At 35.8% G+C, this 15,137-nt stretch overlaps 1 protein-coding gene across 4 annotated transcripts in view; it reads right to left on the reverse strand.

Annotated features, from left to right (window-relative positions):
• The window catches only part of DNAH7 (dynein axonemal heavy chain 7), a 350,205-nt gene that overhangs the window by 95,367 nt on the left and 239,701 nt on the right, over nucleotides 1-15,137 (reverse strand). For all 4 annotated transcript variants that reach the window (XM_079132564.1, XM_079132563.1, XM_079132565.1 and 1 more), the window contains one exon: nucleotides 6,151-6,314. In XM_079132564.1, the coding sequence (XP_078988690.1) occupies nucleotides 6,151-6,314 (164 nt within the window). The remainder of the gene's footprint in view (nucleotides 1-6,150; nucleotides 6,315-15,137) is intronic.

Raw genomic sequence — 15,137 nt, forward strand, 5'->3', positions numbered from 1 at the left:
TCAAACTCTCTAGTAATAAGAGAAATACAAATCAAAACCACCCTAAGATTCCATCTCACCCCAATTAGAATGGCGATTATCAAGAATACAAGCAACAACAGGTGTTGGCGAGGATGTGGGGAGAAAGGTACACTCATACATTGCTGATGGGGCTGCAAATTAGTGCAGCCACTCTGGAAAGCAGTGTGGAGATTCCTTAGAAAACTTGGAATGGAACCACCATTTGACCCAGCTATCCCACTCCTTGACCTATACCCAAAGGACTTAAAATCAGCATACTACAGAGATACAGCCACATCAATGTTCATAGCTGCTCAATTCACAATAGCCAGACTGTGGAACCAACCTAGATGTCCTTCGATTGATGAATGGATAAAGAAACTGAGGTACATGTATACAATGGAATATTACTCAGCCATAAAGAATGATAAAATTATGGCATTTGCAGGCAAATGGATGAAATTGGAGAATATCATGCTAAGTGAGATAAGCCAGTCTCAAAAAGCCAAAGGACAAATGATCTCGCTAATAAGTGGATGACGACACATAATGGGGGGAGGGAAGGGTTAGTGTTAGGGTTAGAGTTAGGGTTAGGGAGCGGGGCAAGTATGGAGGAAGGAAGTACTGTATAGAGGGAAAAGAGGGGTGGGAGGGGTGGGGGGAAGGGAAAAAATAACAGAATGAATCAAACAACATTACTCTATGTAAATTTATGATTACACAAATGGTATGCCTTTACGCCATGCACAGAGAAACAACATGTATCCCATTTATTTACAATAAAAAAAATACATTATAAAAAAAAACAGGCAACTCAAAAAAAAAAGAATAAACTTTCATAAACCTTGATAAAAAAAATTAAAATCATATTCTGTATTTTCTAATCACAAGAAAAGAAAACTAGATCAATGGCAGAGAAACTTTAGAAATTATACGAATACATGGAGGCTGAACAACACACTTTTGAACAGATACTGGGTCACTAAGAAGGTCAGAAGGGAAATTTAAAAATTCTTTGAAACAAATTAAAATGGAAACAAAACATACAACAACCTATAGGATATGGCAAAGGTAGTACTGGTAGAAAAGTTCATAGGAATGAGTGCCTACTCAAAAAAAGGAAGTTCAGTTTAAAATAAAAAGCTTAAAGGTGTATTTCAAGAACCTAGAAAAGTAAAAATAAACCATACCCAATATAAGTAGAAAGAAGTAATAATAAAGATCAGAGCAGAAGTAAATAAAATACAGTCTAAAATAACAAAGGATCAATAAAACAAAGAGTTGGTTCTTTGAAAAGATAAAACTGACAAACTTTCAGTGAGATTAATAAAAAAAATTAAAAATAAAAAGAGAGACCACCCAAATAAATACATACAATTAGAGATGAAAAGAACATATTTTAACTAATACTATAGAAGTTTCAAGAATTATTAGGATTATTTTGAAAAACCATATGCTAATTAATAAAAAATCTAAATGGACAAATTTGAACACATATGCCCCAACAAAATTGAACAAAGAGGATATAAAACACCCAAATAAATCAATAACAAGTAATGAGACTGAAGTAGTAATGAAAAGTTTCCCATCAAAGAAAAGTTCAAAACCTGATGACTTCACTGCTGATTTTTACCAAACATTTGAAGAACTAACACTAATCCTTCTCATACTAATCCATGGAATTGAAAGGGGGATCTATGAGACCAAGGTTACCCTGTAACCAACACCTGACAAGGACTCAACAAAGAAAGAAAACTATAGACAAAAATCCCCAATGAATAAAGATACAACAATCCTCAACAAAATATTTGAAAATTGAATACAACGGCACATTAAAAGGACCGTACACCCTGACCAAGTTCATTTAGCTCCATGGATGTAAGGATAGTACAACATACACATAAATGGATAAATGTAATATATCACACAAATAGAATGAAGGATACATATCACGTGATCATCTCAAGGGAAGCTAAAAAATTCTTTGATAAAATTTAATATCCCTTCCTGATAATAGCCCTGAAAAATAGATATAGAAGGATCATACCTTAATAATAAAGACTATATATGATAAACCCATAGCCAACATCATATTGAATGGGAAAAATAGAAACATCAGGACTAAGATGAGGGTGTCCACTCTCACCACTCTTATTTAACATGGCACCAGAAATGTTAGCCAGAGCAATTAGGCAAAACAAAAAAATTAAAAGCAAACAAATAGAAAGGGAGGAAGTCAAATTACCCCTATTTGCAGCTGATGTGATTCTATACATAGAAAAACCTAAAAACTCCACCAAAGTACTATCAAATCGGTTAAGTGAATTCAGTAAAGTAGCAAGACACAAAATCAGCATGCAAAAATCAGTGAATCTCCTCTATACCAAAAATGAATTTGCTGAAAAAGATATAATGAAAGCAATCCTATTCACAATATCCACAAACAAAAATAAAATACCTAGGAATTAATTAACTAAGAAAGTGAAAATGAAAACACCAAAGAAAGAATTTGAAGAAGACTAAAAGGCAGAAAGACCTCTGATGTTCATGGATTAGGAGAATTAATACTATTAATATGTCTGTCCTACTCAAGGTGATCTTTCAATGCAAATCCCATCAAAGTACCAATGACATTTTTTTTTTTTACAAAACTAGAAAAAACAGTTCTAAAATCCATATGGAAGCACAATAGACACTAAATAGCCAAAGCAATTTGAGCAAAAAAGAGTAAAGCTGAAGGCATCACCATACTCAACTTTAAGGCATAATATAGAACCATAGTACAAAAACAGCAAGGTATTTGCAAAACAAACAAACAAAAAAACACACAAAACAGAAGATCCAGAAATACATCCACACATATACAGCCAACAGAGTCTCAACAAAGATGCCAAAAACACACTGGAGAAAGGACAGCCTTTTTAAAAAATGGCACTGTGAAAACTGGTTGTACACACACAAAAGACTGAAGCTTGAATCCTGTTTCTCACCCTATACAAAAAAAATAAAGGATCAGACCTTAATGTATGACTTGAAACTACTACAGGAAAACAGAAGAAATACCTAAAGATATTGGTATTGGTGATGATTTTTTAATAGGACACCAAAAGCACAGGAAATAAAAGCAAAAATTTGCAAATGGGATTATATCAAATAGAAAGTTCCTGCACAGTAAAGAAAAGATTCAATGGAGGGAAGAGACAGCCACAGACTTAGAGAAAATATTTACCAGCTAGTCATCTGACAGAAGGTTAATATTCAGAATATATATAGAAGTTTAAAAACAACAAAAAACAAGCAGTCTGATTAAAAAATGAATAGACATGTCTCAAAAGAAGTACAAATGGTTAATATATGAAAAAATGCTATAAGAGAAATGCAAATCAAACGTATAAGATACCATCACAACCCGGTTATTATGACTATTATAATTTTTTTAAAAAGCTGATAAGAATGCAGAGAAAAAGAAATTATAACTATGGGTAGGAATGAAATTGATATAGCCACTTGTGGAGAACAGTATTGAGATTCCTCAAAAAACTAGAACTACCATATGCTTCAGTTATCCCACTTCTGGGTATAAACATGAAGTCAGCATACAAAAGAGACACCTCTAGACCCAAGATTATTGTAGCACTATTCGCACTAGCTTTTATGGTTTAGATATGAGGTATTCCACAAAAGTTCATGTGTAAGAATGTTCAGAGGTACAATGACTGGGTTTTGAGAGCCTTAACCTAATCAGTACATTAATCCACTTGTATGTATTAACTGAATGGTAACTGTAGTCAGGTAGGGTGGGGCTGGAGGAGGTAGGTCACTGAGGGATGTGCCTTTGGAGTTTATGTTTTGTCCCCAGTGAACTTCTTCTTCCTGATTGCCATGTTCTGACTCTTCTCCATACCCTTCTGCTAGGATGTTCTGCCTCACTTCAGACCCAGAGTAATGTACTGAGACCTTTCAAACTGTGAATCCTAAATAAACTTTTCCTCCTCTAAAATTGTTCTTTTCAGGTGTTTTGGTCACTGTGACAAAAAAAAGCTGAGTAAAACAGTAGCTAAGATATGGAATCAGCATAGGTGCCCACTGACGGATGGATGCATAAAGAAAATATGATATGTATACACAAGAAAGTTTTATTCATTTGTAAATGAGAATAAAATCATGTCATTTGCAGTTAAATTGATGGAACTAGTACTTTTTTTTTTTTTTGCTAGAAATTAAGATGTAATTTGACCTCCAATGGATATAATGATTACAGGTATCCTTCTAGGTACAACAAAGATATATAAACAGCAACGCAAAACAATGAAGACATTAACAATCATTCTGTAGAACGTGATCAGTTATATTCACAAGTACTTGAGAAGAGCCAAAGTTCTTCTTTTCTGAGAAAATAATAACAATGATAATATAAAAAAGCAGTAAAAATTTTATTATTCTTCATATTTGAGCTAATTGATCCAGTTGGACAAAAGTGAAAATAAGTGTTGGACTTTAAAATTTGAGAAGTTTTCCATATATGTCAACCTTTTGTATATTAAATGTCAACACAAACACTGCATGCCAGTTAAACAATGTTAAGTAATTCGACAATGAACTAGATATTATTCTATATTTGTTAAGAGGTACTTTAAAACTGCTATTTTGGTGGCAAATTAATGAATCTGTCATTTTTTTACATTCTCTGATTTCTTTCTGGATTAATTTTTAGATTATAGAATCAGAGAACTCAATACTTAATTTTAGTCCCATAGAGAAAGACTTTCCTCTAAACCAACAAAATAATTAAATTGAAAGTTTAGTTTCTGAACAAGTTTATCTAAGTAAAATTTACTTGGTTAAATGAGAACTATGTGAAACAGTTTTTATTTTTTGCCTTAGTTATCAGAAAGCTTAAATGTACTTCAGGGCCCAACTAGAAGGCTTAGCTTAACTCAAGGATCTAATAGTAACTACTCCTTTAACTCACCCTGACAGTCTCATCAAATTTTATCTTGTTTCATGTTATAATCAAATTGTACATACCTTAAATTCTTATAGAACAATTCAGTAAATAAATGCTAAAGGAATCTATCTGTCAAAACATGTTCACCAGAGTTTTACTTTAGGGACTGATTTTCATAAATACTACATATAAAAATTTAAGAGCAATTTGTCATCATACTTAGTGGTCATTTCTATTATTAGAAATCACACCTATATCTTATGTATTGTTACTTTAAATTAAGTACCATCATACTACTTTTTAAATATAAAACTATCAATTAATCAAGCTAGTCTTGTGAGACAACTAAATACTTCCCTCTGGTGTGCTGTTAACACACTGAAATCACAAGAAACTGGCCCAGTCATAAAAGGCCTTGGTAATGGGAACTTGGACATAACACAATTGATGCTTGTTCAGGAACAGGCTGAAGTCCTTGGTTTCTTGGAGGTAAGACCTGAAGGAGAGGGTGTGACTGAAATACCTGTGGTGTCCTCCCAACCCAGATTCTCTGGGGCTTATCTACTACCAGGAGATTCCAGCAAGAGTGTAGAACCTTGAAAGATCCAGTCAGCCAAGGATCAAGAAATGTATGCATGTAATTTAAACCTGTTCCACATCAGGGACTCAGACAGAATTTGGAACACCCTACCCAATCACAACCAAGGATCCACTGCTGCACGTTTAATAGCCCATAATAACAAAATTCAACATTTTATAAGAACGAACATTTTGAACTTCACTTAATTATGGCAGAATTTTTCTCTACTTTCTAAAACAATTGATTAAGAAAAGTCATCTGGCTTTCTTTGTTTACTAGTCTCCACTATTCATATTTAACTTAGGTAACTAATTGTTTCAATAATGTAGATAGAATTTTGTTATTCAAAGTTGTTAAGAGGTTTGCAAATAAATAAACCTGCTGATTATTTAATAATTTGTGAGGGGGAAAAGCCAAGGTGTTCATACTCAGACCATGGTAGGGCTAGTAAGTTTCAAGAATGGGACACATTTGGAGTTTTCCATACTGTAGCTGGGGCAAGTCTGTTAGGAACCAGAAGTGTACCAAAGCCAAGGTTCATATTCAGAAAGTTAGAAGTTAATGTTCTTTCTCAAAGAGTTAGAAGTCAATTTGTGAGAGTTCTAAAGTCAAGGTTACTTACATTATGATGATGCCATTGTCAATAGAAAATGAGTCAGAAGGTAGTCCAGCAATATTCCAAGCTCGAATTGTCACAGCTTCTCCCAGGGTACCCATAAGAGAATACTCATCTGAGCAGGGAATATCTCTTACTTTGCACAAATCTGTCCACTCCTTGGTTTGGTTCTTTAAAGCATTCACAGAAAGATATATGGAAAGAATGTTAATAATATTTTGTAAACTCTTCAATAATACTTTGAACATTGAGAAAACAAACTGTTGTTGAAACTCTACCTCAAAAATGACTTCTGTAGCAGATTTTTGTTAAAATAAAATTGTAATTAAGAAGGTTAGTTATACAATTAAATGAAAATGAATTATATTCAATGTTGAGATAATACCTAGACTGATTACATAATGAAGTCAGAATTTTGTATCTGGCAAAAAATAATTACCAATTGTTATTTTAAAACTTCACGTTTTACAAAGTAGTTGGAAACCACAATTTTCTTAGATTACAAATATTTAGCAAAACTTAACATAATATTATGGAATAAAAGTAAATTCATTTTGAACAAGTAGAGGAAACAGAAAACACTTATGTCTAGCTTTCACAGGCCCCTGAGAGGGACCATGGTACGGGCTATTCTCATCAAGAATAAGACACATTTTGGAGTTTTCCATACTCTAGCTGGGGTAAGACTGTTAGGATTCCCAGGAACCTGGAGACCACTTAGAAAGTGACAAGTTCATGTTTCAGTTCATACTACAAATCAAAATCTTTAGAAATAGTAAAAAGCATGAATAGAGAAAAATGAGCTGGGAACAAAAGGAAGAAATCAACAAGCCACCGCATGGTGGGCACCATCAACTCCCCTCGGTTCTTGCGGAATAGGCTGGACCAACCTTCATTTTGGTTTGTCGATTTGGGGGGAGTTGATGACTTTCATGACTTTGATAAGCCAGTAAATATTATGTAGAATGCCCCATATTGGGGTCTGTATGAAGTTCCCTCATGATTTAACTTGTCATGCACCTTGTCCGAAATACCACAGAAATGTTGTTGTTGTTGTCCAAAATACCACAAAAATGTTGTTGTTCTCCTCATTGCATCCCATCAATGGTACATGATTTCAAATTGTTCACTTATTGATAATTAATTTTTTATCATTTGATTAAAGTGTTGATTCCCAGGCTTCTATTTCAAATTATATAATATGCATGATTGCAGGTTATTTGGATGGTAGAACACAAAACAAAGGCACCGAGATGAAAGAAGTTTTTGTTATTTGTAGCTCCAAACTGTTAAGAAGGCTGTCCCACAGTGCCACAAAATGTGTTGTACCAGAGAGAGAGTAACAAAGCTGGAGCTACAAGAGGCAGCTTGTGTGTGGTAAGCAGGATGGAATTAGCAAGTTTTCATGTACTTCCAGGGGACTGGATATTTTGAATAATTCTGTGGGCACAGAAAAGGGACTGTTCCTGGTATCCAGTATCTTGGAGCCTCTGGAGGGAGCCTAATATAACTCAGGAGTGTTAGAGCTTGGAAAGAAAAATCTAGGGCGAGGGCTTAGGAAACTGCTGACAAATGAGAATCCAGAGCTTTTATCCATGATTTAAAACAGTGAAGACAGCACTTGTGAATGATATCACAGCTTTTCCACTGCTGAGTTGTTCTTTTCCCTCCCTTTGCAACTAATAGTGAAGCCCTTTGTACAGATACTTTGTGACTAGGAAAATGTCCTGGCTTTTGTCAAGCACTCGTTTTTTCACTTATTAATTTAACTGTCAGTATAGATTCATCTTTTTATATTTTATTCAATGGGTTATGCTACTATTATTATTTATTGTGATGCTGAAATTATCTAATGTTTGACAGCGGAAGTACCCTGAGCTAAATTCTATGTCCTTTTCCTGTGTGGCCATTATTCTCTGTGCACTTCCTTATTCTTGCTCACAAGAGATATTTCAGGCTTATCTTATAGTGATGTCTAGAATAAGCAAGAATGATCTTCTTATTTTAAGGTCAGTTGATTAGCAGCCTTAATTCCATATGCAAAGTCCCTGTATCATACAATATGTTCACAAGTATAAATACATATAAATGTAGTCATACTTAGAGATAAAGATCATAAGGGTGAAATCCTTCCTATCACAGGTACATAATCAATCAACTGGCTGTTATTTTGTTTTATGTGGTCATTGTACCCAGAACAGGTGGAGTGACTATGTGAGTTGGAGGGACAGATTGCATTTCCTATGTGGATTCTGTCTTCTAATACACAGTTCCTATTGGCATGGTTTCTTTTACTTGTGTTCAGGCTGTCGGCCGACTTGCAGACTTTTGAGGGAAGTCTGCAAGTTTGTTCAAAACTAGCTTGATGTTGGAGTAGGCATGACAGTCAATGACATGGGGGAAGAGTAGAGGAAATGGAAGCAATATTTCCTCTGGAATGTTCTGTTTAAAGTTCACAGATATAATATGTTGCCACAGATGAACTCTGGAGTAGCAATTTAAGTGACCCACTTATATGTCTGTAAGGGTGTAACACCAGAGAGTAAATGAAAGAAACATGGAGGACCCTGAACAAGCATCTTAAAATACAAGCCAATGACCCTGGTTACTAAACAAGTGGTAAGATAGAGGATACAAGTGGAAAAGTAGCCATAAGTGCCATCTTGGTGACAATATCACCCCTAGTTTTTTAATTTGATTACTGGCAGGGAAAATGTTGCTTAAAAAGTTTGAATTAAGTCAAATCTGTGATCTGTACATTCCTATCAGCAATGCAAGATATTAAGGGGATGGACATAGTCATTGGAGTTGAAGAACTACTGGCCCAGGTAACCGATTCGATTTTTTATATTTATGAAAAGCATAGTAAATTCTAGGAAGAGCTTGATGAATAATTGACAACTACTCAGATTCTGGTTTTAAGGGAAGATACAGCTAGAGGGACCTTTTCCTACAAGCAGACCCTGAGATAAAGACTGATGTGAGGCACTTTATTGAAGAGGGGATGCCAGAGAAAAGAGTAGAAGCCAATCAAGGGTGAGGGATTGGCCTCAATTCTGTAGGAGGTGATTTTGGGTTGATCCCACAGGAAACCATGGAAGTCTAAGTTATTCCCTGGAGTTGTCCCAGTCACAAGAAATAGAAACGGATTCTCATGCTCCGGCCTCTGTCTGAGCTAGAAGTGGGGGGATCTAAGAACCCAAGGGAAGACTAACACCATCACCCTGAAAAAAAAGCCACAGTTACTGGCCACTGAATGTGAAAGCACTTAAGAGGCCAGAAGAGGATCTAGGCATAGCACTGACTTTGCCACTACAGCCTCTAGGCTTAACACTGAATGAGAGACCTCTGATGGAGTGCAGACTGCCAACTGTCTTGACTTAGAGACTGATACGTGAGCGTAGGCCACAGAACAGGACTCAGAGAATGAATTCCGGGGAATTAGATTCAGGAAGAAAGGTAAAGTTCTAACTTGATGGAGTGAAGTAGGGAGGGATAAGAATGCCCTCAAACCTTCTCCAACATGAGATGGGATGGGACAGGGTCTAACTGAATCCCAGGTTAAAACAGGAATGAATGTTCATAGAAAAAGCTCTGAGCCTTGGTTGTCCCTTGTGACCAGCTAGAGTATGACTTTGCTTCTGTCATAGATTTTCAAGTTCTTCATGCTGGAGCTTTAGGCCTCCTCAAAGCATTTACATGGTGGTCTGATTGGCAATACCAACCCCCATCCTGTTAGGAATGGGGTGATGACAGAGTCAGAAAGATGCAGTTCTTTGGAATGAAACTGTCAGAGAGGGCTGATTAGGAGGGAAGGTACTGGGTAGAGCTAACCAGGAGCCAGCAAGACACCCAGGAGTTTGCTCTGAACCCCATTGTTACAAGTCATTGTAGAAGAGCAGAAAGTGCTAAATTAGGATTCCAGTGACCACCAGTCTCATTCCTGCTCTTATTAAATCATCTATGTGGCTCTCAGCAATTCTCAAACTTTATAATTCTCACGTTGTCAAGCAAATTAGTTCATTACTAAATGAGTAGTTTATGTTAAAAGTTAGATGCTTGGACTATCCAGTTCCAAGACCATAATCCTGGACAAGGCACTCAAAGATAAAAAGGAACAGCCAAAGCTAAGGAGAATATGGATGTTATGCACCAGGATAGAGGCAACCAGAATGCAAACGACTGCTAAAGACAGACATACCATCCATGTAAGGATTTTAAGCCACTTTGGTTAAAAAATAAAAGGGAAAAAAATTAAATAAGTTCCATAACTGAGGCACCAGGAATCAATCCTACATAGAACAGAGTCCTAGAATTAAGTGAGGCTCAATCGACATCATGTGTAAATTAATTGGGTAAAACTACAAAGCTCTACACGAAAGTGAGTTTTCATTATTCTTCTCCTTGCATATTACCAGAAGCTACTGCCAAATGAGTCAAATTTCTTCCTTCTCTTTATTCTTAATTATCCCTCCCTCACTCTTTAAGTTTTTAAAATTTCTCTACATCTCTCCTTCTGCGCTGAAAGAGTAATGTTCTAGGGTTGGATTCCAGTTCAGTTTGTCTAAAGAGAGCAAAGAGCTACCCAGCACCGCAAAAAAAAAAAAAAAAAAAAAAGAGAGAGAGAGAGAGAGAGAGAGAGAGAGAGAGCAAAGAGAACGCTGGGTTTTACTAGGAAGGAACAGACAGTGGGAGAGAAAGGGAGGAAGAAGGATTAGGATTAACTCTTTATTTATTTATTTATTGGTACCAGGGATTGAACTCAGGGGCGTCAACCACTGAGCCACATCCCCAGCCCTGTTTTGTATTTTATTTAGAGACAAGGTCTCAGTGAGTTGTGTAAGCACCTCACTTTCTTGCTGAGGCTGGTTTTGAACTTGTGATCCTACTGCCTCAGCCTCCTGAGCCACTGGGGTTACAGGCATATGCTATTGCAACTGGCAAGGATTAACTCTTTTTTTTTTTTTTAGGGCATTTCTTTCTTTTTTAATTTTGATTCATTGTACACAAATGGAGTACCACTGTTGTTTCTCTGGTTGTACACAAATAAAGTCGCACCATTTGCATAATCGTACACGCACATAGGGTAGTGATGTTTGTCTCATTCTGTTATTTTTCCTGTCCCCCACCACCTCGCCCCTTTTTCCTCTGTACAATTCATTCTTCCTTCATTCTTGCCTCCCTTTCACCTCCCATTATGTATCATCATCCACTTATCAGAGAGATCATTCAGCCTTTGTTTTTGGGGGATTGGCTTATCTCACTTAGCATGATATTCTCCAACTGCATCCATTTACCTGCAAATGTCATAATTTTATTCTTCTTTATGGCTGAGTAATATTTCATTGTGTATATATACCACCGTTTCTTTATCCATTCATCAACTGAAGAGCATCTAGGTTGGTTCAACAATCTAGCTATTGTGAATTGAGCAGCTATGAACATTGATGTGGCTGCATCACTGTAGTATGCTGATTTTAAGTTCTTTGGGTATAGGCCAAGGAGTGGATTGCTGGGTCATATGGTGGTTCTATTCCAATTTTTCTAAGAAATCTCCACACCACTTTCTAGAGTGGCTGCACTAATTTGCAAACCCACTAGCAATGTATGAGTGTACCTTTTTCCCCACATCCTTGCGAACATCTATTGTTGCTTGTATTCTTGATAATAAACACTCTAATTGGGGTGAGATGAAATCTTAGGGTAGTTTGGATTTGCATTTCTCTTATTACTAGAGATGTTGACCATGTTTTCATATATCTGTTGATTTCTTGTAGATCATGTAAAGTAGCATGACATAAGATCAACACTCATAAATCTAATGCATTTTTATTCATAAGTCATGAATCCTCTGAAAGACAAATTAGAAAAACTACCCCATTCACAATAGCCTAAAAAAATAAAATAAAATACTTGGGAATCAATCTAAAAAAAGAGATGAAAGACCTCTACAATAAGAAGTCCAGAACACTAAAGAAAGAAATTAAAGAAAACCTCAGAAGATGGAAATATCTCCCATGTTCTTGGATAGGCAGAATTAATATTGTCAAAATAGTCATACTACCAAAATTACTATACAGATTCAATGCAATTCCAATTAAAACCCAATGACGTACCTCATAGAAATAGAGCAAGCAATTGTGAAATTCATTTGGAAGAATAAGAAACCCAGAATAGCCAAAGCAATCCTTAGCAGGAAGAGCAAAGCAGGGGGTATCACAATACCAGATGTTAAACTATACTACAGAGCAACAGTAAAAAAACAAAATGGCATTGGCACCAAAATGGACAGACAGACCAATGGTACAGAATAGAGGACACAGAGACAAACCCACATAAACACAGTTTTCTCATACTAGACAAAGGTGCCAAAAACATACAATGGAGAAAAGATAGCCTCTTCAACAAATGGTACTGGGAAAACTGGAAATCCATACGCAGCAAAATGATACTAAACTGCTTTCTCTCACCCTGCACAAAACTCAACTCAAAATGGATCAAGGACTTCAGAATTAGACTAGCGACCCTGCACCTACTAGAAGAAAGAGTAGGTTCAAATCTTCATCATGTCAGTTTAGGATCAGACTTTCTTAACATGACTCCCAAAGCACAAGAAATAAAAGCAAGAACCAATAATTGAGATAGATTTAAACTAAAGAGCTTTATCTCAGCAAAGGAAACTATCAGCAATGTGAAGAGAGAGTCTACAGAGTGGGAGAAACTCTTTGCCATACACACTTCAGATAGAGCACTAATCTCCAGAATCTATAAAGAACTCAAAAAACTTTACACCAAGAAAACAAATAACCCAATCAATAAAAGGGCTTAGGATTAACTCTTAAAGTGAGGAGTTGGGCCTGCGAGAAGACATAGGCATAATTAAGGGAGTGGGAATGAGAATCAGGAAATTTGCAATTTTTGTTATACAGAAAGAAGCCACTTAAAAGAGTTTTTTCTTTTCATTTATTTATTTATTATTAGAGTTTATAGTTATACGTAGTAGTTGGGTTTATCCTGACAAACTCATACATGCATGGAAATTGATTTCAGTTCATGATTCCTCCCTTTTCCATCTCCTTTTTACTTCTCATCCTTCCCCCTCTTCTCCTTCCTCTATTAGACATCCTTTCACTCACCTATTAATTTGTATTTGATTGGTTCTTTATGTAATATTATTCTTTTCTCCCCCTTTCCTTTATCTTACTCTAGCTTCCACATATGAGACTAAACATTCTACCTTTGAGTTTCTGAGTTTGGCTTATTTTACTTAGCATGATATTCTCCATTTCCACTTATTTACCAGCAAATGCCATAATTTCAATCTTTTTAATGGCAGATAGAGCTATTGTATTATAAACACAACTGCTCAATCCATAGACAGGTATCTGGGTTGATTCCCTAAATTAGCTATTGTGAATTATGCTTCTATAAACATTGATGTGGCTGTGTTGCTGTAGTGTGTGGATTATAGATCTTTTGGGAACATACACAGAAGTGGGATAGTTGGGTATTATGGAAGTTCCAGCCCTAATTTTTTGAGGAATATCCAAACTGTTATCCAGAGCAGTTGTACTAGTCCCACCAACAACATGTAAGTGTTTCTTCCTCTCCACAATTTCATCAGCATTAATGCTTGTTCATATTCTTGATCCTTGCCATTCTGACTGAGATGAAATCTTGGTGCACTTTTTATTTGCAGTTTCCCTGATTGCTACAGATGTTGAGCACTTTTCATGTATTTATGGGCCCTTTGTGTTTCTTCAACTGAGAAATTTCTGTTTACTTCTTTTGTGCATTTATTGATTGGGTTATTTGGTTTTTTCGGTATTAAGTTTTTTGAGTTCTTTATATATTCTGGATATTAATCCCCTGTCAGAGGAGCAGCTGGAAAAGATTTTCTTCCATTATGTAGGCTATCTCTTCACACTCTTAATAGTTTCTTCAGCTGTGCAGAAGCTTTTTAATTTAATGGTACCCCACTTATTGATTATTGGTTTTATTTTTTGTGCTTTGGAGGTCTTATTAAGGAAGTCTGAGCTAGCACCTAAATGTTGAAGTGTTGACCCTATGTTTTCTTCTAGCACTTATAAGGTATCTAATTCCTAAGTCTTCAATCCATTTCAATTTGAGTTTTGTACAGGGTGAAAGACGAGTCTAATTTAATTTTTCTCATATAGCTATCCAGTTTTCCCAGCGCCATTTGTTAAAAAGGCTGTCTTTTCTTCAAGATATGTTTTTGGCACCTTTATCAAATATCAGAGAGCTGTAGGTTTGTGGGGTTGTCTCTGTGTCTTCTATTCTATTCCATTGGTCTTCTGGTCTATTTCAGTGCCAAGCTCAGGCTGTTTTTGTTACTAGAACTCTATAGTATAATTTCAGATCAGGTATAGTAATGTCTCCTGGTTCACTTTTCTCGCTTAGTATTACTTTGGCTATTCTGTATCTCTTATTCTTCCAGACGAATTTAATAATATTTTTTTCTAATTCTGTGAAGAATGTCGTTGGTATTTTGATAGGGATTGCATTGAATCTGTATATTGCTTTTGGTAGAATGGCCATTTTAACAATATTCTGCCTCTCCAAGAACATGAGATATCTTTCCATCTTCTAAGCCCTTCTTCAATTTCTTTCTTCAGTGTTCTATAATTTTCATTGTAGAGCTCTTTTACTTCCTTGGTTAGATTAATTCCCAAGTATTTAATTTTTTTGAGGTTATTGTGAATGGGATGGTTTTCCTGATGTCTTTCTCAACTGCATCACTGTTGGAGTATAGGAAAGCTATTGATTTATGGGTATTAATCTTGTATCCTGCTACTTTGCTAAATTCATTTATAAGCTCTAGAAGTCTTCTGGTGGAGTTTTTTAATTTTCTAGTTACAGGATAATATCACTGGCAAACAGAGATAGTTTGACTTCTTTTACTGTTCAGATCCCTTTGATTTTGTTTTCTTGACTGATTGCTCTGGCTAATGTTTTGAAGACTATATTGAATA

This window comes from Sciurus vulgaris (genome assembly GCF_902686455.1).
Source record: "Sciurus vulgaris genome assembly, chromosome: 3".
In the NCBI taxonomy this organism is placed as follows: Eukaryota; Metazoa; Chordata; class Mammalia; order Rodentia; family Sciuridae; genus Sciurus; species Sciurus vulgaris.